At 39.1% G+C, this 23,987-nt stretch overlaps 1 protein-coding gene across 3 annotated transcripts in view; it reads right to left on the reverse strand.

The window, feature by feature from the left end:
* The window catches only part of PDLIM5 (PDZ and LIM domain 5), a 125,814-nt gene that overhangs the window by 35,903 nt on the left and 65,924 nt on the right, over positions 1 to 23,987 (reverse strand). The window contains exons 4-9 of one of the 3 annotated variants that reach the window (XM_058024404.1): positions 20,027 to 20,069; positions 18,431 to 18,780; positions 13,858 to 13,875; positions 13,418 to 13,590; positions 11,952 to 11,988; positions 10,309 to 11,338 (exon numbers count right to left, since the gene is read on the reverse strand). In XM_058024404.1, the coding sequence (XP_057880387.1) occupies positions 11,245 to 11,338; positions 11,952 to 11,988; positions 13,418 to 13,590; positions 13,858 to 13,875; positions 18,431 to 18,780; positions 20,027 to 20,069 (715 nt within the window). In that variant the 3' untranslated portion in view covers positions 10,309 to 11,244. Of the gene's footprint in view, positions 1 to 10,308; positions 11,339 to 11,951; positions 11,989 to 13,417; positions 13,591 to 13,857; positions 13,876 to 18,430; positions 18,781 to 20,026; positions 20,070 to 23,987 lie in introns of those variants that run through there. The other 2 variants (XM_058024403.1, XM_058024402.1) reach the window with 2 other exon arrangements.

Genomic DNA, 23,987 nt, shown 5'->3' on the forward strand with positions numbered 1-23,987 from the left:
CAATTTAACACATGCTGCCCTGTAAAATAACCAAGCAGACTCCTGCCTGTGCAGCTGAAGTCATAAAATGAGCTTTCTGCTGAAGCAAGCACTAACATTGCTGTGGTCAGGAAAGGAGAACAAACAGTCCTGTGCACTGAACAGAATCAGCACTGGAACAAAGAGCCTAGACAGCAAATAATTTTTAAAACAGTCACTTGCTGGCCTGCATGCCAGTTATTTGATTTCATACATTCAAAGTGAGCTTTAAAAAAATAAACTAACGTGACGCTCAGTTGCTCAAGGAACTGTGGCAAATAATTCACCCACACAGAAGCTTCAAGCCAGGATCTCTTGTTCTTCTCTGGCTGCTTCTGTAGGATGATACTGCCTCTCTCAGAGGCTCCTGACACAACACAAGCATCACCATGCATTTAGAGGGCACTTGAAGCCAGTGAGGAAAGGAAACCTCTGCTTTAGTATGGTGGACTTGCACAAACACCACCAGCAGGTCCAGGGTGCACAGAGATGAAAGCAGCAGGGTTTGGAGCTGGTAACCTCATGTCAAAGACCAGGACAGGCACAAGCATGCAGACAACAGAAATGTGCTCTGAAGGAGTAGCCAGCTCCCTGTGAGCCCTAAGTGCCAACCACACACCACACCTGGACAATACCTCTTGCTCTTTGGCAACTCCAGAGCACCTGTGGACTTCCTGGAGGGCGCGCTGGCCGGCGGGGCAGGCTTTGCGACAGGCGTGACGAGCAGCGCATCCAGCAGCGAGCAGTAGGCACTAGGCTCCTGCAGTCTAGCAGGTGCGTAAAAAGACCCCACAAACAAAGGAGGTGACCACATGAAGTTCGGGAGGGCTGGGACCACAGGCAACCCAAAAGCCCTTATGAAAAGCCTATCTGGAGAAAATGAATCCAGGAAAAGCGATGCAGGAATTGTGTCTAAACAGGCAGCCCACAAAGTGGAGGCTACGCAATTCAGGGGAGGCATAAGAAAACCCACTAAGGTGTGAGAAGTGTGTTCTTTGTATATTTTTACCATTAATAAAGTAAAATTTTAAAAAATGAGAAAATGTTTTCATCTTTCTAAGTTTTCTGATTTTGTTTATGCTTTCTAAAGCACATAATTTATTAGCATCTTAGAGCATCTATCTAATTTAGAAATACCAAAATATGGGTATTATTGCCTATTAAAAAGTATTTTACCGATATGAATGGATGATCGAAAAACTTGTCAAAATGTTTGCTCTAAGCAAGCCTTTATAAAAAGCAATGCAGTAAAGATTTAGATGGAACTCAGCAAGCTATTGTTTTCAAGCACCAAAAAGTTCCTCAAAGTTACAGATTATTCTTTGTCACTCACGTAACACAAATGTTATTTACAGTTAATTTACTAACTGAACTGTAAAACAGGTATCATGAGGAACAGAATGGTGGAATTACTCACCAAGTTCAGAGCAGCTAAGCTATAAATAGGGCATGGGAGCTTTGGACATATTCTAATGACTTGCCCAGTATTGTGACACAGCCTATTGATTTCACAACCCTGCCAGGGACCAATTATTCTTGTGTGAACTGGAACCCCCTTAAACCAAACCTATAAAACATTCCTTTTGAAGTTGATGTCTACCTGGCCCGGGCAGCAATAGCAGCAGACACTGCAGCAGCAGCCATGCTCTTAATTTTTGATCTCTGCTCGAAAGGAGAAAGAGCTGGAGGAGGAGAAGGTCCAAGGATCGGCAGATTTCCCGAAGGATCTTCCAGTGTTACTTTTGCAGCACAGAAGCTTTGAGCCAATGCAGGAGAAAACAGAGAAAGTAGGAAAGATTGACAGAGATACAGTACAACACCAGACCACATTAACCACTGGAGAGTTATGGAAGTTTCCAGCTCACAGAGACATCAGGCAATGTGTGAGCGACTTGAATACTAATATAGAGAACAGCAATTTTGATTTCACCCACAAATAAAACTATTCCCTCATCAAGTGAGCATTTAGCACCTGTCAGCCTTTAAATTCCTCATCACAGACTGCCTCACATGCCTGGATCATTCCCACAGAGCCAGGGCCCAGAACTCTCCACATGGATCCATTTAAGTCTCCATGGTGCGGACAGAATTAGCCATGAAGATTATTCACCTTGTCCTCTTTTTCATAATAAACAGTAAACATAGAAAACTGGAATATTTAGTGATATAATTTCTGCAGGGCCACCCTTACAAAATTCAGTGTGTAACCCCCTTTTATTTTGGTCTACTTATTTTACAGGTGGAAATGCATTTGAACAGAAAAAAACAAAAAGTGAAAATCCAAGGGTCCTAAATAACTCGAATAATTTCTAACCTCTAACTTGGGTTCTTATTTTAAAATTTCAAGATTATCCACTGAATTGCTGTGTATTTTTTTAAATAACTAGAAAGACGAACAGAACACTCTAAATACCTACAGAACAATATACCATTACCCAGATTTAAATGCAAAACCAGTGTCTGAATACCTTGCTTACACCTAGAAGCCTGCTGTAGATATACCTTAAAATATTTACCTTGTATGACTTACAGATGATTTAGACTGAAAGCTTGAGATTTTATTGAAAGAATTTGTTTCACAAGTAGGCAGAGATGCTTCATGCCTGCCCAAAAGCAGCAAGAGAAGAGAAGTCATTAATCAAGCACTTATTACACCTCTGGCAATACTAACTAAAGGTCAGGAGTTAATTTAATTTGTTTTTCCTAAAGCTATCCTTACCCATAAACAAACAAACCAAACGGGTATGTTTTTTTCAGGTATCCTGTAGTGTTCATTACTGAGGGAAACACTTTCTCTCCCTATTGGTAAATACTTATATTCTGGATGTCGTCCCATGATTACACAAGTTAAAGCTTGTATTCTCCTCCAAAAACTTTGGGCTACTGGATAATTTAAAAACAAACATTTTGTAGCAAGGGTGACTATATTCTCCTTGCGTAACCAACTTCCACCAACAGAACCCAACTCAATCTCCTACCCATGACTGCTTTTCCTCCTTGATCAAAAGGCTACTTTAATTTTTAAATTATCTTTAGAAGTTTTGCCTAAAAGCTACTTGAATTTCTAATTACTATATAAATTGCTACAGCACTATGAGGGTCAGGAAACCCTTGAGCTGCTCCATCTGGACAGCATCATCATCAAAAAAAGAATCAGGTGCAACTGTATGGCTTTAAACCTAAAGAGACACTTAGACTAGGTATTAGGAAGGAATTCTTCACCATGAGGATGGTGAGGCACTGGAAAACATTGCCCAGAGAAGCTGTGGACACCCCAACCCTGGAAACGTTCACCTCCAGGCTGGATGGGGCCCCAAGCAACCTAGTCTAGTGGGAGGCATCCCTGCCCATAACAGGAGCATTTGAATTAAATGATCCTTAAGGTCCCTTGCAAACCAAATCAAACTCTGTGATTCAATGTGTGTAAAACTGCAGTTTCTGACTGCACCATTCTCACACAGCTGGCTCAGATGTACCTGGCAGGGGCAGGAGGCAGCCCGAGGGCTGTTCCCACAGGCAGGGCTGGAGAAGGCAGCCCGCCAGCTGGGTGAGCAGGCAGGGGGAACTCGGTGGTCTGTGTGGCCACTGCACACATCTTGGGGACAGCAGGTGCTTCGTCCGCCGGCAGAGAGCTTGCTGCATCTGGAGCAGGCACCGTTATCTTCCTAGTTGGTGTTAATTTCATGAGTACTTATAATGAGACAATATACAGAGAAGAAACTTCTCATTTGATTAAAAATACATAATAGCAATGGCCAACTCTTTCTAGCTGGTTTTCTTGCATCTGTAATGCTTGCATATTCTGTAGGAACCAAATACTCATGCCCTGGGAATCACACCATGATGAAAACAATTTTTGGAGGCATTTTTACAGCTAAAGCTTGAGCACTTGTTTAACCACAAACCCAAACTATTTGGGTAGTTACTTAAAAGATAATAAACTTGAACAAGAGCACAATCAGTATGCAAGAAACTACCTAGTGTCAGGAGAAGACACTTCAGACACAGAGGCTACTTGGCTGCTGGAATTTAAAACCTGAACAACTGAAGGGCTGATGAGGTGTGCACTTGCCTAAGACTTCCAAAAGGTTCTCAAACAAAAATTCTATATAATAATAGAAAGAAGAAGGACAAGTAGATTCACCACAAGAGAGCAATATTTCTCCCCTGCATTTTGCTTCCTCTTGCTTGTCATCACACCGAAACAACCATAAAAACTCTTGTCAGTTTTAGTACAGTCAGCCTGAGACCTCCTCTTCTCCCAAACTACAATTTCTGCAGAGAATGTTCCTGGCTGTCTCCTTATGAGAAAGTGCACAACAAAAATCAGGACTAATACCTATTATTACTTATTACTAAGCCTTTATATTTATATCAGGAATAATTCCATTGAAAGAAAATATAAAAGTAGATCTGCATGACTGTAAAAGGCATGTCTATAAAATACAATCTAAAGACCTGCTGGCATCACATCTGTTTAATATTAGTTATATACTTTCTCTGGAAGTGCCAGATTCTGTGGTTTACATGGTCTAATGCTGCCAGGATTACTTCTTGAGATGACTTTTTGGAACTTTCTGGAAAGGCTGTCATTGCTCTTAAGTATTTTACTGTTATTTTACTGTTAAACTTACAGGAGGACATCACATACATGAAATAGAGTAATAAATAATACACTATAACTTACAGTAGTTGGTTATATAGACATACAACTATTTAAGACTTTCAATAAAGAACTAAAACTACAATAAAAAAGCATTATGAGGTCTACCTTATAAGCAGCTCACTTAACTTTAATCTAGAAATCAAATCCAGATCCTCCATACATTTCACAGCAAGCTTTCTCCTTCTTGGTGGTTAAGTAGTGGCTGATAAAATTTACAGAGCTTCAGCCAAGAAAAGATGGAGCCCATTCAGAAAATAGAGGCAAGTCCTTGACAACAAATTCAAGGCTTCAGTAGCAAGAGCAAGTCTACTCACCCTTGGATGGCCCAATTTTGCTTTACTAAAAGCCTGACATGGCACTCATGACTTGCTCCATACAGCTTTCCAATAGCTGCCATTTTACTAAAAAAGGGATTTGAAGACCAGATTTGCTGTATTTTCCACTCAAAAGAGCATTATTAAAGCAGCAGCATCTGCTCAGTAACAACATATAAATATCAACTGTAACTGCTACACTGATGACCTCTCAGTTCAGGGGAGAATCCAGACTACACATCTGCATCAAATAACCATCATCACATTGTTCACCTTCCCACACTCAATGCTACACCTTCCCTCGACAGCTCTGCAGAAGCTGCTCCAATTTCTGCCCTTCTTGAGCAGAAAATTCTTACCATCTACCTTTTTATTTATAAAAATACTTAGGATCTCATCCTGAACCAATAGTTGGAACATAGCTGCTTTTCAGATTTCGCATTTTAAAGCTACTCTCTTGTTAGGTTAATTTTGCCATACAACAACATTTAGAGATATAGGTCTTGAGTAAGATTAGATTTAAATTTCTTTTGCCTGGATTCAAAGGCAGAGCTAGGATTTAGACAAGACTCCTTGGTACTCAGAACACAGTAGCTGCAGTGGTATCTGCAAGGCATTTACAGCTCAGCAGAATCATAAAATAGTCTGGATTGGAAGGGACCTTAAAGGTCAGCTACTTCCAACCCTCCTGCTGTGGGCAGGGACAGCTTTCACTAGACTTTGCCCAGAGCTCCATCCAACCTGGCCTTGCACACATCCATGGATGGGGCAAGTAGGTGTAATCATACTGAAGTTTCACTGGTAGACATGAAAATCAATTACTGAAGCAGTACTTTTTTCAACTGCCTTTTTCATCCCAGGTTTTCTGCTTAAAAAATAAAATCACCAGGTGTCTTGTCATATCTTCTGTGTGTATTTTTCATCTTTGTTGATCTAAGAGAATTTGCTGCTGAAAACATCACAACCAAATCTTCTTTACTGTATTGGCTCAAGCCAAATGTCACCATCAAAGATCCCACCAGCCCATCAGCCTCCATCCTAAGCTCATGTTAGCTCATGAACATACCTGCTTCTCCCACACAACAAAAATGTTCTCAAAAGACAACATAATAGACTTCTATTTGGATGTCAGACTTCCTCTTCTCTCAATTAGCCGAGAACACTACTTTAAAGGTTTAAAACTGGTCAGTTCCAAGTCTTATTCTTAGTTTTCCAACAGCAGAAAGCCCACACAGGTGTAGGCAACAGTGTATTCCATGAATGTCTGTCTAAGGCCTGGCAGGACCAGGCACTGTTCATTTAATTCTCATTTTTACAGGAACAGCTTTGTTTCATGTTATGACTTTGTGCTTGTGCATGCTATCTGGAACTCAAAAACTCTGGCACAATGTAAGATAAACCATGAGAAAATGCTATTGACCCTCAGTAACAGTAACAATCAATCATCCTCCAAATACTGTTGCTCTCTTCTACCTAAAATTACTGTTCCTGTCTAGTACTCACAAATTGCCTCCAAAGCACCAGCAATTCACCAAGGTAAGTGCCAGTAAAACTACCCAGGGCCAGTGACAGGACATTTGCCAGATCATATCCTAGTCTTCTGTGATTGCATCACAGCACAACACTGTGCTATAAATTAAATAACCCACATTTTAGAAAATTACTTTTATATTTCTAAATCCATGTTCACTTTTGACTTGTTGAGACCATTAAAAAGTTACTCCAAGTTATATGGTGGACACCCACTGACAGCATACACACACTAAATATTGCATCTTATTTTAATTAGTATCCACAAGACTGTTCATTAATTTCCTCGTTTTTATCTAATTTTTCTCCTTCCCCCTCCTACCATTTCCAGGAAAATCCCTAGTCACAGCGGCTTAATGAAGTTTATTTTAAGTGAATGACAAACAACCCTCTCTCCTGCAAGGCAGACAAACCCAGGCTAGAAGAGGACAGATTGTAAACTGAATCAAAACCCCTGTGAATGATTTACCTCGCAGGAGCAGCAATATGTTCAGAAAGTCTGGGAGAGGGGACACTGCCAGGGCAGGAATCTGCTATCAGCAAAAGAGCAGCTGCAGGTTCTGGTCTAGCACTGTTTTCACTCCATTCACAGTAAAAAAAACCCAAGTGAAGACACACAGAGAAAGAGATTTTTAATCCACATTAAAATAGTATGCAGAAGAGGAAACAATGTGTGTGAAAGTGTTAGCAAACTGAGAAGAAAAAAAGAACCCAAACCTCCAAAAAGACCATGAAATCTATAGTAAAATAAAACCGAGAGGTAAAAAATGATGCAAAACACACTTAAGGAGTATCACACTTCCAGTGAAGGCTGACAATGTCCTTGCTGCTTTAAAACTCAGAAGGCCAAGTAGTATTGGACATTTACAAAGATGGAACACATTAATTTGGGATTATATTTTGTGATAGAAAACAACTTTAGAAAATACTGAAAGTGACACAAGTGCTAGTGGGATTCACACCAAAGCTTTGTACGCTTTTTGCTACAACTTCTTGGTGGGGTTAGTTTTGTGAACATTACACTATGTATTTCTCAGTATTTTTCATATCCTTGCTGTGATTCAGTTGTTATAGCAAAAAAAAAAAATCTAAAAAATGTTCTCTTAAAGAACTACCTGAAGAAAAGCACCTGCCAGACTGTAAAACACACAAAAAAAAGTGAACTACAAGGTAGAGAGCAAACACAGCAATGCATTTGAGCAGACTAAATTAGCCAAAGGGGCAGGCATTCCTGCCTTTTTTTTTCTTATGTTAGTATGCAGAATTAAGTATCTTATTAGAATAGGGACCCTTAAGAGCCGAAAATTATTGAACAGATTTAAAAATGACCAGGGAGCAGACCTCAAAGGTGGTAAAGGTGTGGATGGAAATTCTGGTGCAGGCGGCATCTCCAAAGTCGGGGTAACTATGGATTTTTTATCAATATTAATACAGGTATCCTGGCTTCCTGCTCCATCACGTAGATCTGCAGGTAGGCTTTACATATTTTTATGACATAGGGGAGAGAAAAGTAAATACATGATTTTATGACAGATTGTTTCAAGACTGACTGAGAGTAGGACAAATATTTTCCAGTCACTGTGGATCAACTAAACTACAAATCTGGAAAATCATCACTCACGACAATGAACTGACTTTACAATTTAAGGCTAAAACCAAATCCAGAGCTGGTTGCTCAAAAGGAGATGGTTAAAAGTGAACATTTAAAACAAACACCTTGGAAATAGGGTACTGCAGAAATATAAATAATCTAAACCACATAAACTTTATACTAAGGCTAGACACTGCCTAAGTTTTAAGTAACTGATTTAAAAGCTGCAATCTATACATTCCAGTGAGGGCCTTCTCTTTCTATATCCTATCTTTCCAGCTGCTGCAGAGAAAAATCTATTTTATCCAAACAAAAATCCCTAGTGGGTTACAGTTTAGAAATAAACAATAGTGAAAACCACACAGAACATCTGTTTTGGACAATGCCTGCCAGAAAAGCTGAGTATTAATAAATTGGGATATTTTACTGAAGATTGCTGATGAAAGAGACGTTTCCATTTCATTACCACATTGATATATCTAGGAGATCTCTAAAGCTCATTGATTTATATAAAAAACACTCATAATATGTTTTCAAAGATCAGACATATGCTGGGAATCAGACATGAAACAGGGCATGCTTGTCAGATAAAAATGAAAAAGTGGTCCATTTTTGAGAACAGTAAGAAAACATCCAAAATTGAATGCCAATAAGATCTGTGCAATGGGGATATTGGGAGAAGAGATGACATCTTTCAAGCAATAAATGAAATTAATTTCATGCATTCATAAACCACTTCTGGAAATAGTGGTGTTTTCACAATGAATTTATAGAAAACTAATAATTTGGCTGTCTCTCTCAAACTACTTTCATATCCTTGAAAGATAGACTCTATTATTATGTTTACTCAAAACAGAGGCTTCTATTATTTTGATTATTTAGAGAGCGTTTATTCTTTTTCTCACTACAGCAACTCACCCTTCAAAAGGATAAGAGCTGGTAAGATAGAGAAACATAATGGTAAGTTTAATAATAACATGAAAATATTCTCATTACCTAGGGACATCTCCAGAACATAAAAATACCTGAAGGTCAAACCATTTTGCCCTTAAAAAGAAACCTTTACAGAAAATCTAAGTGATAACCTTTCCAACATTTCACAGTTTTCATTGCATTGATGGTCTCTGAAATGCTCACATTTCGTTCTGTTCATGAAGAAATTATATAAGCCCAGCAGAACAATTTAAATACACTACTTCACATTCCCAGTTTAATATACAGTACTCAATAATCAAATTATTATATTGTGGTGTATGTGCACTCAGTAACACACTTGGGTTTAGTAACACAGTACTCACTGCCATGTTACGTGATGGATGGGCATGGAAATTAAACTGATTGGCATTTCTCATCCAAACACTCTTTTGTGAAATTATTGAAGTGAATGTTTTCCCTTACTGTCCCTAAGGAGTTAACCTAAAAAGTGTGTAAGAGGTGACATCCCTTGGGCTATCATTACCAGGGCAAATCTGTGCAGTGTTAGGCATCCACATTGGTGACTGTTAGTGCTAGATAACTTATCTATTACCTGAAGTCTCCATTTTCTGTTTGTCTTTTCCTAAAGATAAAATGACAAATACCATAAGCTACTGCTGTACTGTATAGCAGCATAAACCATCTGAAAAGGAAAATCAAACTTAAAATTGTTCCAAAGGTCCTCTCAAATTCTGACATTTTGCAAGGAAAGAGAAGCAACCCTGTCAAGTCTTCTGTAGAAGCATCTGTTCACAGGACCAATTCCACCAGAGGAGCATGTAGGTCAGCTGCAGAAACCCAAACCAATTGCAATGGTTCTCACTGAGCAGTTGGGAGGAACTGGGCTTTTACATGTGCTTCACAATCACCTTTGTTTGAGGTCTCAAATGTTATCTGGTTCAACAAGCACTGCAAAAGTTGACAGCGAGCTTTACTTCATATAATTCTTACTCCTCCAAGGGTCAACCATTTTATTGATTCCTGCAAACCTTGTGTCAATTTCAACAACACAAACACGTACCCCATTTTTAAGATGGTCAGGAAGTAAAATACTGGGATAGTTTTAAACAATTCAGAATGTTTCTACTATGCATCAGGGATTTAATTGTTTCTCTCTCTACAGCCTGTGAAGGTGCCACGAAATGTCAGCCCCATGCAAGAGAAGAATATTCAAGGAGTCCAAGAGACTCAAAAGAAAAACAGACAGAGCTAAGATAAAAGCAACTTTTATTAAAATACTCTCCAAGCTTCAAAATGCATAAATTAATGGATGTGTAGCTACTATAATACATTATTTTACATGAGAACCACAGGGCTGTGAAGCTTTCATAAACACAAGAAAGCCCATAAGCTTCACTCTGTAAATAAATAAATACTACTGTCTAATCTTGTCCCTGCTAGAAGATGTGTTGAAGCTCTTACACAGCAACATTCTGCTCAATTATTGTTTTTAAAGTTTTCCAAAACATGAACATACTACTAGTCTAAGCAGCAGAATCTTTATATTGAGCTTTCACTTCAACTCAAAACATTGGAAAATATTTTTTTAATTTTTCTTTTCTTTGCTTAAAAGCAGTCTGTCTTCTTGCTGCACTTTGTAAAACATTTACAACCACTCTGAAACTGACCTGCTGAAAATCTAATGAAATCCAAGACAATTTTTCCTGGTAAGTACAATTATTTGAAATAGGTGCATACAATCCCCTCTTCATCTTCTTCCCCCAGCCCCAGAATCAAGGTAACACAATTTCTTATTCATTTGATCAAAATTTTCTGCTTTCTAACAGCCTACAGTAACTCAAACTCAGCAATGCAAATGACTTCTTTCAGTCACAAAAAAAACCTGAAACAGCCATCTCCTCCCCCACACTGGGAGATTCAGCCACCCAAGTTGTTAAGTTTTAAATATGTATTTTTTTGTCAACTAATGATTAGCACAAAAACATTTCATCTCATTTTTTACACATCAGTAGGAAAGTGTTAGAAAAGTATAGAAAAGGCTAGAATTTCTCTTGCAGAAAGGCTACTGAAACGTTTTCTTTTTTCTTTTTTTTCATTTTTTTCTTTTTTTTTTTTTTTTTTTTGCAAAGCAGATGGAAAAGAAGAAAGGAAGAAAGTGTTTTTATTTTGCTTTTGCAACTTGGGTAAAATCACTGGACATTAAGAACACGTGCTGAGACTTCATGGTGCCAGTCACGTAATTTTGTATATTTGGGGCTAAGGACGTGGATGGGAACCTTTTCCCTGTGGAAAGAAGTGATAGAAGAAAAATAAGAAAGAAAGAAAGTTTGTCTTAAGCAGTTTCACAAGTGAGCATGCAAACTCCATGCACTATCACATTGTCTTCCTCTCTGTCAAAAAGCTGCATCCAGTGTTAGTCAAAGCCAGTAAAGAAAGTCTCACTGACTTCAAGAACCATTAGATTTAGCCAAAGGTTGGTGCTCCTTTTGAACACTGCTTATCCCAAAGCAAGGAGACAGCTGACCCTCACTTGCAGCCAGAACAGCAATACCTCCCAGCTATGTCTTGCAATCAGATCCACACTCAAAATCAAAAATGCACGATGAGACTTGCAAAAGGAAAACACAAGCTGACCTTGTACAGGCAACCAAACCTGTTCAAGTTTACAGAAAATCTCTACACAAACTCCTGCACAAACATTACTACTGGACTGCACCAACAGCATTTACAAAGGTTTGTCTATGGAGAAAAAGATCTTGATTTTGACATGCTGAAGTAAAAGGCAAAAAGGGGAGGAACATTTTAAAAACACCCAGATGTCACACAAGTGCACCAAACATTACAAGTTAAGAATTAAAACATGCAATGTATTAAAGTAATAAAAATGTAAACTCACTTAGTCTTCTTCCCAGCTTCATTTTCTGGTTCTTTCACTGAAATGAAACAGAAATTTTTATTTTCTAGGGCACTAGAGACACTGTACCACAACACTGACATTCTCTGCTGTGCCAATGCATTCACTACAGCAGCAAATTAAAGCAAGGCTCGTTAGGATTCTTTGATTCTAAATCCGCCCCAATGGACAGGAGTTATGTCCATGAACTTCAAGAGCCCCTTTGCTAGTAGGACTGCTGAAAAGTGCTCTGCTGATCTCTGTCCTTCCCCCTGGCCCACTCCCCATGCTGGCATTGAGAAAGGTGATTTGAGAAGGTGAAGCTGAATGGAAGTTAAGAGGTATTTCTTTTGGATGAACATCCAGTGGGTTGATATCAGGTGATAATCCAAGCATCTGTTTGCAGCCAGGCTATTTCCCACCAAGGTTCTAGAGGTCTGCACAAGGGATAATGCAAAATTCCCAGTCCTGATTTTAAGGCTGGCAAATCTAGTTGCAGTAATTTTCTTACAGCATTTGTCAACATGATAAATTCATCTTTACTGGATAACATGTTATTTGATGTTCAGGCCCCATACTCTGCCCGTACAAGGACTGATGAAGGGAACTGAACACAGGACCACAGAACAATCAAGTCCAAAGTCAGAATATTTATCACAAACGGACAATAACCCTTATTTTGGGAAATGTTATCACTGGCTTCTAGAAATAGCTGATTTAATCAAATCTCCCCCTGAAGAGGAGGCCAATTTCCTCAATGCCTTCATTATTGCAGCTCAAGCTCAAAAAAGCTGAAGAATGAGAGCTCAAAGCCCCTGACAGCACTTCTGGTGGCCTTCACACAAAAACACAAATCTCAGCCAGTGACTTATGGCTGACAGCATAACATGAAATTGAAGTTTTAGCATAAAATCATATGACTGGGAATGACCTTCACCACATCACCCGTTCCACTCCACCAATATATGTAATCACACCATAGCATAAGTACAGGGTGGAAACATAACCCAGGGATAAACTGAGGAGCTATGGATTTATGTTTCTGATTGGTTACATCATTGCAAATCACATACTTTTGCATGACAGACAAAGACTTCCCACATGCCAGAAAACACCTGATTTTTCTGAAGCTCTAAATTTGCTCAGGAATGTAGCCATTTTGGTGATACAGGGGGAAAAGAAATAACAAATATGAATCTTTCAATATCTTTGGGAGTAGAAATGGAAATTTTAGGATTTATCTAGAATATTTTAATTCAGCTCAATCCAGAATAATGCCCAGCAATGCATATAGCCTGAACTACTTAGTAACGGAAGGGTTTTACTTTATTATCTATTTCAGAGTAACATTTAGAGGGAAATATTTTAGAATACTATTTCCCTTTCTCTCTCTCCCCTGAGCCCCAGCTTTAAAAACGCAGTGCGTGCAGGGGAATGGCCCATTGCTCCAGGCGCCCCGGGGCACTCACTGTGATCCGTGCCGGTGATCTGGGCGAGGATGCGGAAGGAGCGGCTCTGGGTGGTGCCGGTGCGCGGGTGCCAGTCCTCGGTGTCCTCGATCAGCCGCTTCTTGCTGGCGTCGCTGTGCGTGGGCGTGTGGTAGAACTCCGTGTAGGTGTCCACGATGTGCTTCCGTGGGGGGCTGCGCCAGGGACAGACACGGCGGTGAGTGCCAGGCTGCGCACAGCACCTCGCTTCACACCAGCTACAAAGGCACGGGGGCGATGCAGAAGGGCAGCAGCTGAGGCCCAGCTAAACACAGATGCAGTTTTCTGAACCAAACACACCTTTTACAATTACTCTAACCCCTGAAATAACCCTCTGAAATATTTCTCCTTGTTTCACTGACGGAACACACGAAACAGTAAAAGACAGCATTATCAAGACATCTACACGTTTAGACTTTTACCGTTTGGGTGGGTTTTTCCTTGGAGGCGACAGAGTAAGACAGCAAGAGAAAGTTTTCCCAGCGTGAACAGGAAAAGGAAAAAAAGAAAAGAAGAAAAAGTCAGAAAGCTGAAATGAAACAGAAATGTAGCTAATTATTCTAATTAGTTTTGCGAGAAAGGGCACTAAAATCTAAATAATAGCCATATTCTACTTCTACTACTAAAACCACTGCACAGAATTCACATACTTTGATTAAACTCATGGTGATTTCCCTATAGGGATGAGAGGGAAATTTGTTTTGTTAAAGCAGAGTAGTCTACCTAGGTCAGATCAGGTGCCCCTTGACAAATTCTCCCTTTAGCTCCAGAGAGGCACAGCACAGATCTGTGCACGTGCAAGGACCACCCAGTACATCCCACGCTGTTTGCACTTGGCAAAGCCTAGGTCAGAACCAGGCCATCTGAAAGCATACATGGCCATGTTCTCAGGCATAATGAGGAGCTATCCTCTTTGAAAGAAAAGCAGTGGGGTAATTGTTCTACCGGGAAACTTTCCCTACAGTAACCTACAGACTATTATCAATCCTTCCACTAGCATGACTTTCAAGAGTACAGGATCTAAAAGCTTTGATTCCATTAAGTGATGTAAAGAATGTGTCAATTTGGGAAACTTGGGGAAAGGGAACAGAAGACTCAAACTACAAATTTATAAGTTCTACAGTTGTTATTCCAAAGCATTAATCTCTAAAACCTGCTAAAGTGTACATTTATTTTTTACACAATTTACAGGAGGAAAACTGTGAAAAACTAGCTCCTAGGACATAAAATTTCTAATAAAACCAACCAAACTTCAGAAGTCACTTTTATTTTTGACACTACCTCCTCACTGTACTTTAATGGTTCAAAGTAATTCTGGGGAAGAAAGGTGGAAAATGAGTGAGGAATTATGTTAACTGTTAACAAGTAAGAATCAGGCCCATTAAATGGAATGCATTAGTAAAAACTTAAGCTTTAAAAATATTTAATACTTGAAAGAATGTGAAAGGTACAGTACAAAATTAAATCAAAAGATTTAATTTCTTGACACACAACATTAGTGAAGAGCATGTATCACATATCAAAGTTGATAATAGAGAAAGAGGTATAGAAACAAAGGCAGTGGCAATTTCAGGATGGAGAACAGAGAAAAATGGAGTAAAGCATCTTAAACAGTTAATAGCAAAAATGAAATGAGAAAGTTAAAGCAGTAATTAAAGGTGTGGAAATACATGAAAACTTTATGATTTATGTGCAGTTTACTGAATTCTAGCAAGTACCCCAGTGAAATAAGCAGTCTTTCACATTTGTTATATACCAAAGTGGTATAAAGAAAAAAATCCCACTGACTTCTCTGGTCCTACTGGTCTCCTTTGTAAGGCTTAAGAGTCTACTAGTAATGACTCACTGAGGCAACAAGGTGGTGCCAGAGACAAAGGAAACCTCAGTGAGACAGGATCTCTCTTAACTCAGCCTTGAGGCAAGGGGAGAAGAGAGAAGCCAATAAAACCTCAATGATTTATCGTCCTAATATGCACAAATCACAGTATATGGACGTCAGTTTTCTTTTCCTGCATCAATTCAGAATCCAGCCCTTCATTCCACAGTTCTAAAAGCAATTTTATCTTTATACTGTATTTAATCATGTACTAGTTGTATTACCAACACCAATGAACCAAGAATTGCACCAAGAATTTATCCGTACACACAAACACCACACAAATGTTTTGTAGAATAAAAATGAGCTGCAAAATGTAGCAGTGGAGAGCAAAGTCACATCATGTCCAATGCAGATAAAATAATGTATTATACTGAGAAAAGCTGAAGCTGTTTGCAAAATTTAGATATGTAGCTCTGTAAGAGCTGAAATTTTGCAAAACCAGAATACATGCTGGTTATTCCAATAGGAAAAATAACCATAATTCAAGTCCAGTGCTGTTGATACTAACTTTGTCGCTGCTGCTATCTGCAAGGGAAAAAAAAGTATTTGATGTGTTAATTAATTCTTTGCTTCTTAAAATAGTACAGGAGTTTCCAAATCCAAGCTCTGATAAAGCCATGTATCACATAAGTCAAACTTACAAACATAAGAGAACCTATAAGAGAAAATCTTAGTCCAGCTGAACTTTAACTGAGTGAAGTCTGTGGACATCTTACCTGTTTTAAGCAGCAGGCACATCTTCATGCAAGAGCAGGCAAAAAGGTCTTGATAAAAGTGCAAATGCACATAGCCTAGTGAAGGCAAATTGCTCGCTTTCTAAGGCAGAACTAAACAAGGGAAATTAAACTTCCTTTCCCATCCTGAAGTCAAATAGTTTATATCCTGAATGTTTTTCGAGGGAAGCCAAGAGGAAGGGAGGAAATTGTGAGTATAACAAGGTGCATGTCTAAAGAACTGCATTTGCTAAGCAATGCCATCTATGAACAATGTACAAGTTGTTTTTTGCATGTTTTGAGAAAATGAATCAAACAAGCCACAGAAACAAAATGGAATTCATTTCAGACTGATCAATTATTCCAACCTTCAATGTTTGTGATATTTTATAGATGTAATTGATACCATTTTCAGTTGGGAAATATTCAAGCATCACTGCAGAAAGTTAACTTTTCTAGGTAAAATTAAGTAGTCCAGCAGCAGACCAATATAACTACCTTAGTGGGTTTGTCCACTCGTTTTTGGTTTGTGCCTTAGGACTGCAGGACACTTAGCCCAAACACCATATTGTAAGAAGGACTGCAATATAAAGTGGGTTTTTACAAATCTGAAATGTTTACAAACTTTTCTAAACTAGATCCACAAGGCTGACAGTGAGAGAGGGATTTCCTCACCTCTCAGCTGTGATTATTCATCCTCTTTGATGGTATTATTCATCCTGTTAGTAAGGTAGGGCACATAGAAGTGTTCACCCAGTCATCCCATCTTGATTGTAAAGTGCTTACTCTGTGCCTGCAGCGCTTCCTTCCAGGAGACTTAATTTTGTTGCTATTGTTCCTCTTTTTCAGTACTAATTGCTGCTTTTGAATACTCCTTACACAGTTATTTGCTAAAACAGTATTCCTGGAAAGATAAGAGAGGGTTTGCCAAGTGTATTAAACAACTGCACCAGCAGTGAGCAAGTCCTTGGGATCTCTCAATTTCAACCCATTTTTGCAGAGTGGATTCCTGCCATCATCTGTTTAAGAAAGGGCTGGAAGTCACCATGGCTACAGTGCAATATAAAATGCATAGGGGCTGCACTGTAAGTCCACACATGGAAAATATTCGTACTACAACATAAAGGGAATAAGAACCTAAAGAAGTAGGGGTTTTTTTTATCCCATAAGAAACTCAACTGAAACTGCAATTCAGTCAGTATTTTAGTTGGCATGGATGTTTATGTCTCTGTAGGGTTCTTCATATACTTTCTACACTAAAAGAATATCAGAGAAGAGAGGCACAAGGCCTATTCTTCCAGTCTCTTTCTTTTGTGGGATGGAAAAGAGTAACCACAGCTTTTAGCTTTTAAGCCCAGGTTTCACATTCTTAAAACTGAAGACAAACCTACAGCTACAATCCTGCCCTTTTTATTACTTAATTCAACTGCTGGTCACAGAGGCCAACTGGCATGGGACTGCTCATGCCCAGCCTCCTCCTCTCCCACAAGCACAGCAGGCACTGGGAACCAGTCTCTGAGGTGCTACAGCTCCCAAACTCTGCCCAGGAATTTCTGGGAGAATCCAAAGCAATGCCAGACAAAATCTTGCTGCAGGTGTGAGTTCCCAGGACTGCTGCTGGGCTCAATTCAGTTTACTAATCTCTTGTTTACTAGTCTAGATGCTACACTAGATAAAGCCTTTTATGTCTCTAACAGTCCCTTAAATGTTGAGTCTCTGATGCCCACTTCGACATAAACAATTACTTGAATAAGGAAATTACTCATGTTTTAAATCTGCATTGCTTGTTTGGGGTGAAGGTCAAATTTAAAGTTGAGGTATTTATATTACAGCACTGCAAAAAAAACACTTAACCCTATCAGCTTCCTAGAAAACATCTTAAAGCTTCTCCTGTGCTGTGCAGAGAATTAGTGAGATATCTGTCTCTTTGCCTCCCTTCTGGGACATTTTTCTACTGGTTCTGCCAGGGTCACAGTTGTTCTTCCAGAGCGTCTCATTCCCGGCCATCACAGCACCCACTGACCCTTCTTGACAGACTGCTCTGCATTTTTGAGTGCCTGCTGCTTTCAGTCACTGTATTGGGTGTCAAAATACACAGTGAGACTGGACATTGAAATTAACACCAGGCTTGTTGTAAGGTCCAGAACGTGGTGATAGAACACATCATGTAAAGCATTCCACGGTCCTTGTTCAATTTAGCCGTGACACTCTATAAACTGACATGTCACTCGGGAGAAAAACCATCACCAAAAGTCTAGCTGGTGCCCTTTGAAGCATCACTTTTAAAATAATTTCTGAGGAGTAAACAACTCCTCCAAGCTGTGTTTTCCTTGGCCCTCAAACAAGCCCGGCTTTTTTCCTGTGAGGAAAGACCCTCACAGCAAAAAACGAAATCCCACCTACCCATTTTGCTGTTTACTCTCCCCCTGGTTGTCTCTGCCTCCTCGTCGCGGCCCCTCGGCTGCGTCCTGGGCGCCGTCGGCGGCGCCGTGCTGCCGTGGGACAGGAACTGCAGGTTTAGGAGCGGCCGGCGCAGGCGGCCAGGGCTCAGCGTTAGGCTTGGCGTTAGCATGCACTCCAGCCTGCGCCGGCGTGAAGGCGGAGGACGGTGATGGGATGGAGGTGACCTTGGAGGAGGTTACAGCTCCAAACGGCCTCGGTGTCTTATTGAAAGCCACGCTGGCTGTGGCAGTGGCTTTGGGTGCGACAGCAGAGGCAATGGGCACAGGCTTAACTACTTCGGTAGGTTCTGCCTACGTGGGATGAAAAACAAAACAGAGACACACAAAACCACGGCAAACGCATGCACATTGCTCAGCAGGGAGTTTTAGCTGCTCTCGGGGCAGATGACCCACCTGGCATGAAGCACAGAAGCAAGCTTTACCAAGAGTGCAGCCGTGAAATGTATGGGAAAACAACCTGAGCCGTGCATCTCAGGAGAGGGAATGATCCCAACATGCACAATCAATATGGAATTCCACAACGCTAGCTCCTCTTGCCATATCCAAAACAGACACTCCACAAATCAAACTCACAAGAAACTGAAAAACCGCTCTGTTGCAAAACCCAGCGGGTAAGTCATGTGGAAAAAACCAGAGCTTTGTAGAAAAATCCACATTCCATGTCTCAAACCCAATTTGAGATATGCACGTTCCCCATACACAAATGGAATGTGCAAGTGCTCACACATTGATCTGCTGCTAAGACCTTTAAGAGCAGAAGCAGAGCACATTGATACTCCCCAAAGTCTCCACACACCCATGTCAGATTATACATTCAAGAAACCTGATTTTCTTGTTTGCTTGGGGTTCTGTGCTGGGAACTACGTTTTAACATTGTTGTCCCCAAACTGTGGCCTTTAAAGGTCATGGTCAGCAGAACAGTAATGTACTACAAATTAATTATGTCCACTGCAGAGGCTTTTCAAGTACTGGCTATTTATAAGTATTTTCAAGTTTGCAAACAGCATTTTTATCAGAAAGAGGATTTTCAAACTGTTGCATAGAATAAAAAATTTAGAAGAATTCAGGAACAAGTAATTCTCCAGGGCTTTAAGGAAAGTGAGGGGACTTATTCTCTGAAATTGCAGTATTTGGATAGGCTTCTCTCAAATTCCAGGAAAGATTTCAGTGTCCATTAAAATAAACAAATCCCCACAAAAAATTTTAAAAATCAGTGCCAAAAAATTCTACCTGCTTGTTTCTCTCTTAGGTACAGAGGGAAAACATCAGCAATATCTTTAAAAAAAGGTTCCAAGAGCTGGAGAATAACATTTTTTTTTTCTTTTTGATAATCATTTCCAGCCCTCTCTATTATTTTTTAGGAGGGGGGAAAAAAGTAATCAAAGATCCAAATGCTGCAATACTCTCAATGCAACAATGGAAAACAAGCGCATTATACTGAAAGTCTGAATGCCGGTGCTTATCCACAAGAGGGTTTGACAGATGGGTAACAGTTAGTGCCACATGCTACATTTCTTGGTTCTGATGATGAACATACCTTTGTCACATGAAAATGATCAGGTTTTTGTATAGAAGACACTCTGGAAAAGAAAAAACAAACATAATTGAAAAAATATTTTTTAATGTTTAAGCATTTCACTGTTCACCACATCCATCCATCAAATATTTAATTTTGTTTCCTCTATAGGAAACAAGAAGTATTCAAGTTAAATCTACAACACTGTTGTTAATACAACAAAAAGGCAAATCTGAACTAATTAATTTCAGATATAACGTTAGGAAATCTAGCATCTAGCATTAAGTACTATTAGATTTATAAATTCATAATTCTGTATCTTCACTTCAGAGACTTCAACTCCAAACTGCTTTCTGTTCTTCATTCTTTCACAAGAAACTGTCACATAATTTCACAGCTCTTATCAATTTATCAATCTATCAGTATTTATATTTTAAATAGTGCGTAGCCCATATACAGGCCTAAAACAGAACACTTCCTTTTAGAATAACATGAATCCTCCCAAAGAACTTGGCAAGTTAAATAATACAGAAAATTTTTACAGAGTCATTGGTTTTCAAAAATAAGGTTAATGTCACCACAATTCTATAGTAGATGGCAAAAAAATCTCTTCCAAACAATGGGCACATTGAGACTACTGGGGGTGGGAAGGAAAGGAAGTATGGCAATGGAAAGGATTAAGAAGATAAAGAATTGACAGATTTTGTTATATCTAAATTGAAAGTATATTTGCATATACGTATATGCAGAAATGCACACACATGCACTAAAATAAAAACAATATTAAAAATCCAGCAAAAAATCTGATACAGTAACATTTTGTTTGCAAACATTGCTGCTGGTACACTTGAGTGTTTTCATGCTGTTCTCATAGAAAACTGGATTTTTGACACATTTTCTGAATACAGTTTTGGACAACTGCAGCAGAGTTCTCATTTCCAAAAGAAAATTTGCTAGGGAGGCAAAAAGGTTCATTTAATTGGAAATCAGCTAACAGATGCTACAATTTTAAAACCTCTTCTACTGCATAAACCAGCTTTTCAGTTTTTACCAGAAAAACATGGACAGCTACAATTGAATTAGGTACACTTGTTCCTTTTAACAACTCTTTTTTTACATTTTTCATTCTGTCTTCTTCTTTTTTTTCCCCTTAACTGTTTTGTTCACAATGTTTATTCCTTCCCTCAAATTCATTTGGCCTCAGGCCTCATCAGATCTCAGCAGCAGGAATCCTGATGCAAGTTCAGTATCTACCTTCCAAAAAAGGGAAATATATATATAATCCAGGTGCCATGCTGACAGGAGGGAGAAAAAAAAATTAAAAAATTAGGAAAAAATAAAGGAAAAAATATATAGCTTGAGAAGACGATGTTCTGCACTTGGCTTCCCCACTCGTGCATGGCTGCTGACACACATTATGTGCACATCAACAGCAATTCTCAACAGAGAGAGGGTTTTGTCTGCTCTGGGGAACAGGTCCCTTTTCCCCTTTCCCACAGAGTGTGCAGCCTATGAAAGCCTGACCTCTGGCCCCTCACAGCGCTGGGGTGCATCATTAATCACTCCTAATTGCAGAGTTGTCAATTTGCAGCAACAAAAGCAACAAGAAGGGAGAAAATAATGCCAATACATATGGAGACATTTCTTTCTTAAGACCATCTCTACCTTACGTATAGTTGTTCATTTTTAATATAGTAACTTGAAATGTTTTATGTATCTATTAAACTGGACCACTAGGAAGAATTAGGAAGATATGGACTATTCAAGCCAACTCCCACATTTCACACTTGAGAAAAAAAATCTTCTCTTTGCTAATGCTGGACTTTTGTTTAAGACACATAAAAGGAACATAATTATTTTTCTTTGTTTTTTACAAAATAATAAAATTTGAGTTTGGAATGGATTACACTGCCTCTATAGTCATCAACACAGCACTGAGCAAAAATGATTTCATGCCACTATTACCAGATGATCAGAAGACATACTTTTCAAAATTCATCTTCAAAAATATCATACAAAAAGAAAAAAAAAAAAGGTGGGGAAAAAAAATCTTGATAACCAAAATGTTCACGATGTTCCTTTCAAACAGACAGACAATGTAACATTTTCCCCACAAACATAGTTGAACCAAGGACATAAATTTGTGTGCCCCAGACATACTGAAAACAGTTTAACTTGGCCTTGCTGACTTCAGACCATAATCAGACTAAAAAAATCTGTGATTTATCCCATATTGTAAAAGGAAAATGCTCACCCAGCAAACTGAGCTACCAAGATCATAATGTGAAAAATGCGTGGTGGTTAGACAAGACAGTACAAAAGGAAATGCACATTTCAAGCTGAAAAGCAAAACACATCCAACACACACATTTAAGAAAATCCTTCCTTCAGGGCTATTTCCCACAATATTTTCATAGATATCACTGAACAGCACAGCCAGAAAGTAATTTAACTGAAGAATCATGCATATTCCTTAGCTGTTAGCACTTCACTCACCACCTAGCAATTAAACATATTAGGATTTCATGCAGGTTTGGTCCCATTGAATGTATGAATAACTGATGATAAAGGTTTTCAGAGTGAGATGACACACTTGCCCTGTTACTGCTTACTAGAAAAAGCAGGATGGCTTGAAGCATGGTATTTTCTGAATGATTTAAAACTAGCAGTTCAGCATATTAGTTTATGCAATACTTTCAATAACATACAAACAAAGCAAAGACATAAGAGCTCAGTATTTAGGCTTATTATAAACAACTCACACAAAAGACCTTGGCAAACGATTACTGTATCAAACTTCATAAGAATTATTATAAACAACAAAAACAGCAGCTGCAGTCATTGCTAACGGACAAACTATTACTGAAAATGAAAGTGCACAATTTTTTTGCACAGCTTTTACATCAGTAATTTCTTTTTTATTGGAGAAAAAAAAAACCCAGCTATATTTAGCTTGTGTAAACAGCTCATTTTGACCAAACATGATCAAATTTGCTGTCTAAACATACCACAAGACAATCCTCTCTGACGAATACTTTCATGACATTTAATGTAATTCAAAACATTCCAACTTCCAGAGCAGCCTTATTAGGAAAATGAATTAGTCCACCCTTGACTGTAAGCAGTAGGCCCAGCAAAAACTATTCATTCTTTAAATTCCCCTATTATGCATTCATTTTCCAAGTATTTCACCCAGTTAAAAAAAAAAAAAAAGACACTTGCATTTTGACAGAATCCTTCTATAGTTACCAGTAAGTGGAAAATCGCTAAAACTAAACTTCTTCATGCTTCTGCAGTAAGTACAATTTGATACACGACCTGCAAGAACTGATCATCAATGGCAACACTGTTACCTCAATAATCAACATTATGGAAGCAAACCCTCAGCCACTAAACCTCTAAATCTTCATCGAACCTAGAATCCAAAGATGTCAGAGCCGTCTCTGCTGAACTCCATTTAAAGCCCCATCATCCCCCACCCATTTAAACCCCCTTAGTCAGGGGACTGTAATGTACCCATAACTGAAAAAGCAGATGAGGAATTCAATGGGGAAGTCACAAGAAGGTAACTGTGCTTATAGGAGCCCTTCTATAAACAAGGGAATGCACAACTCTGGTACTAATATAGCTGCTGTGTTTCCTGTTTTCATACTTCTGTAATCAGAAGGATTGTTCAAACTCTTGTGAGAAATACAACAAGAAGGTGCAGCCCCTTCAGTGAGTAACAGAATCATCCAGGTTGAAAAAGGTCATTAAGATCAAACCAAGCCATAAACCTAACACTGCCAAGTCCACCAAATGAAGTCAATGATGGAAAATTTCCTCTGAACTTTATTTCTTGTTCTGAACTGAACCTTTCTAACAGAAGGATGGAAAACAGGAAGGATTCCCTTCCAGTCTCACATCCTGCCCTTCTACTTTTCAAAACTAACTCCTTTTCCCTAGCTGGTGAATCATCAGGAGACAAGTTTTGGCAGCAGAT

Source organism: Melospiza georgiana, chromosome 5 (genome assembly GCF_028018845.1).
Source record: "Melospiza georgiana isolate bMelGeo1 chromosome 5, bMelGeo1.pri, whole genome shotgun sequence".
NCBI classification, from domain to species: Eukaryota; Metazoa; Chordata; class Aves; order Passeriformes; family Passerellidae; genus Melospiza; species Melospiza georgiana.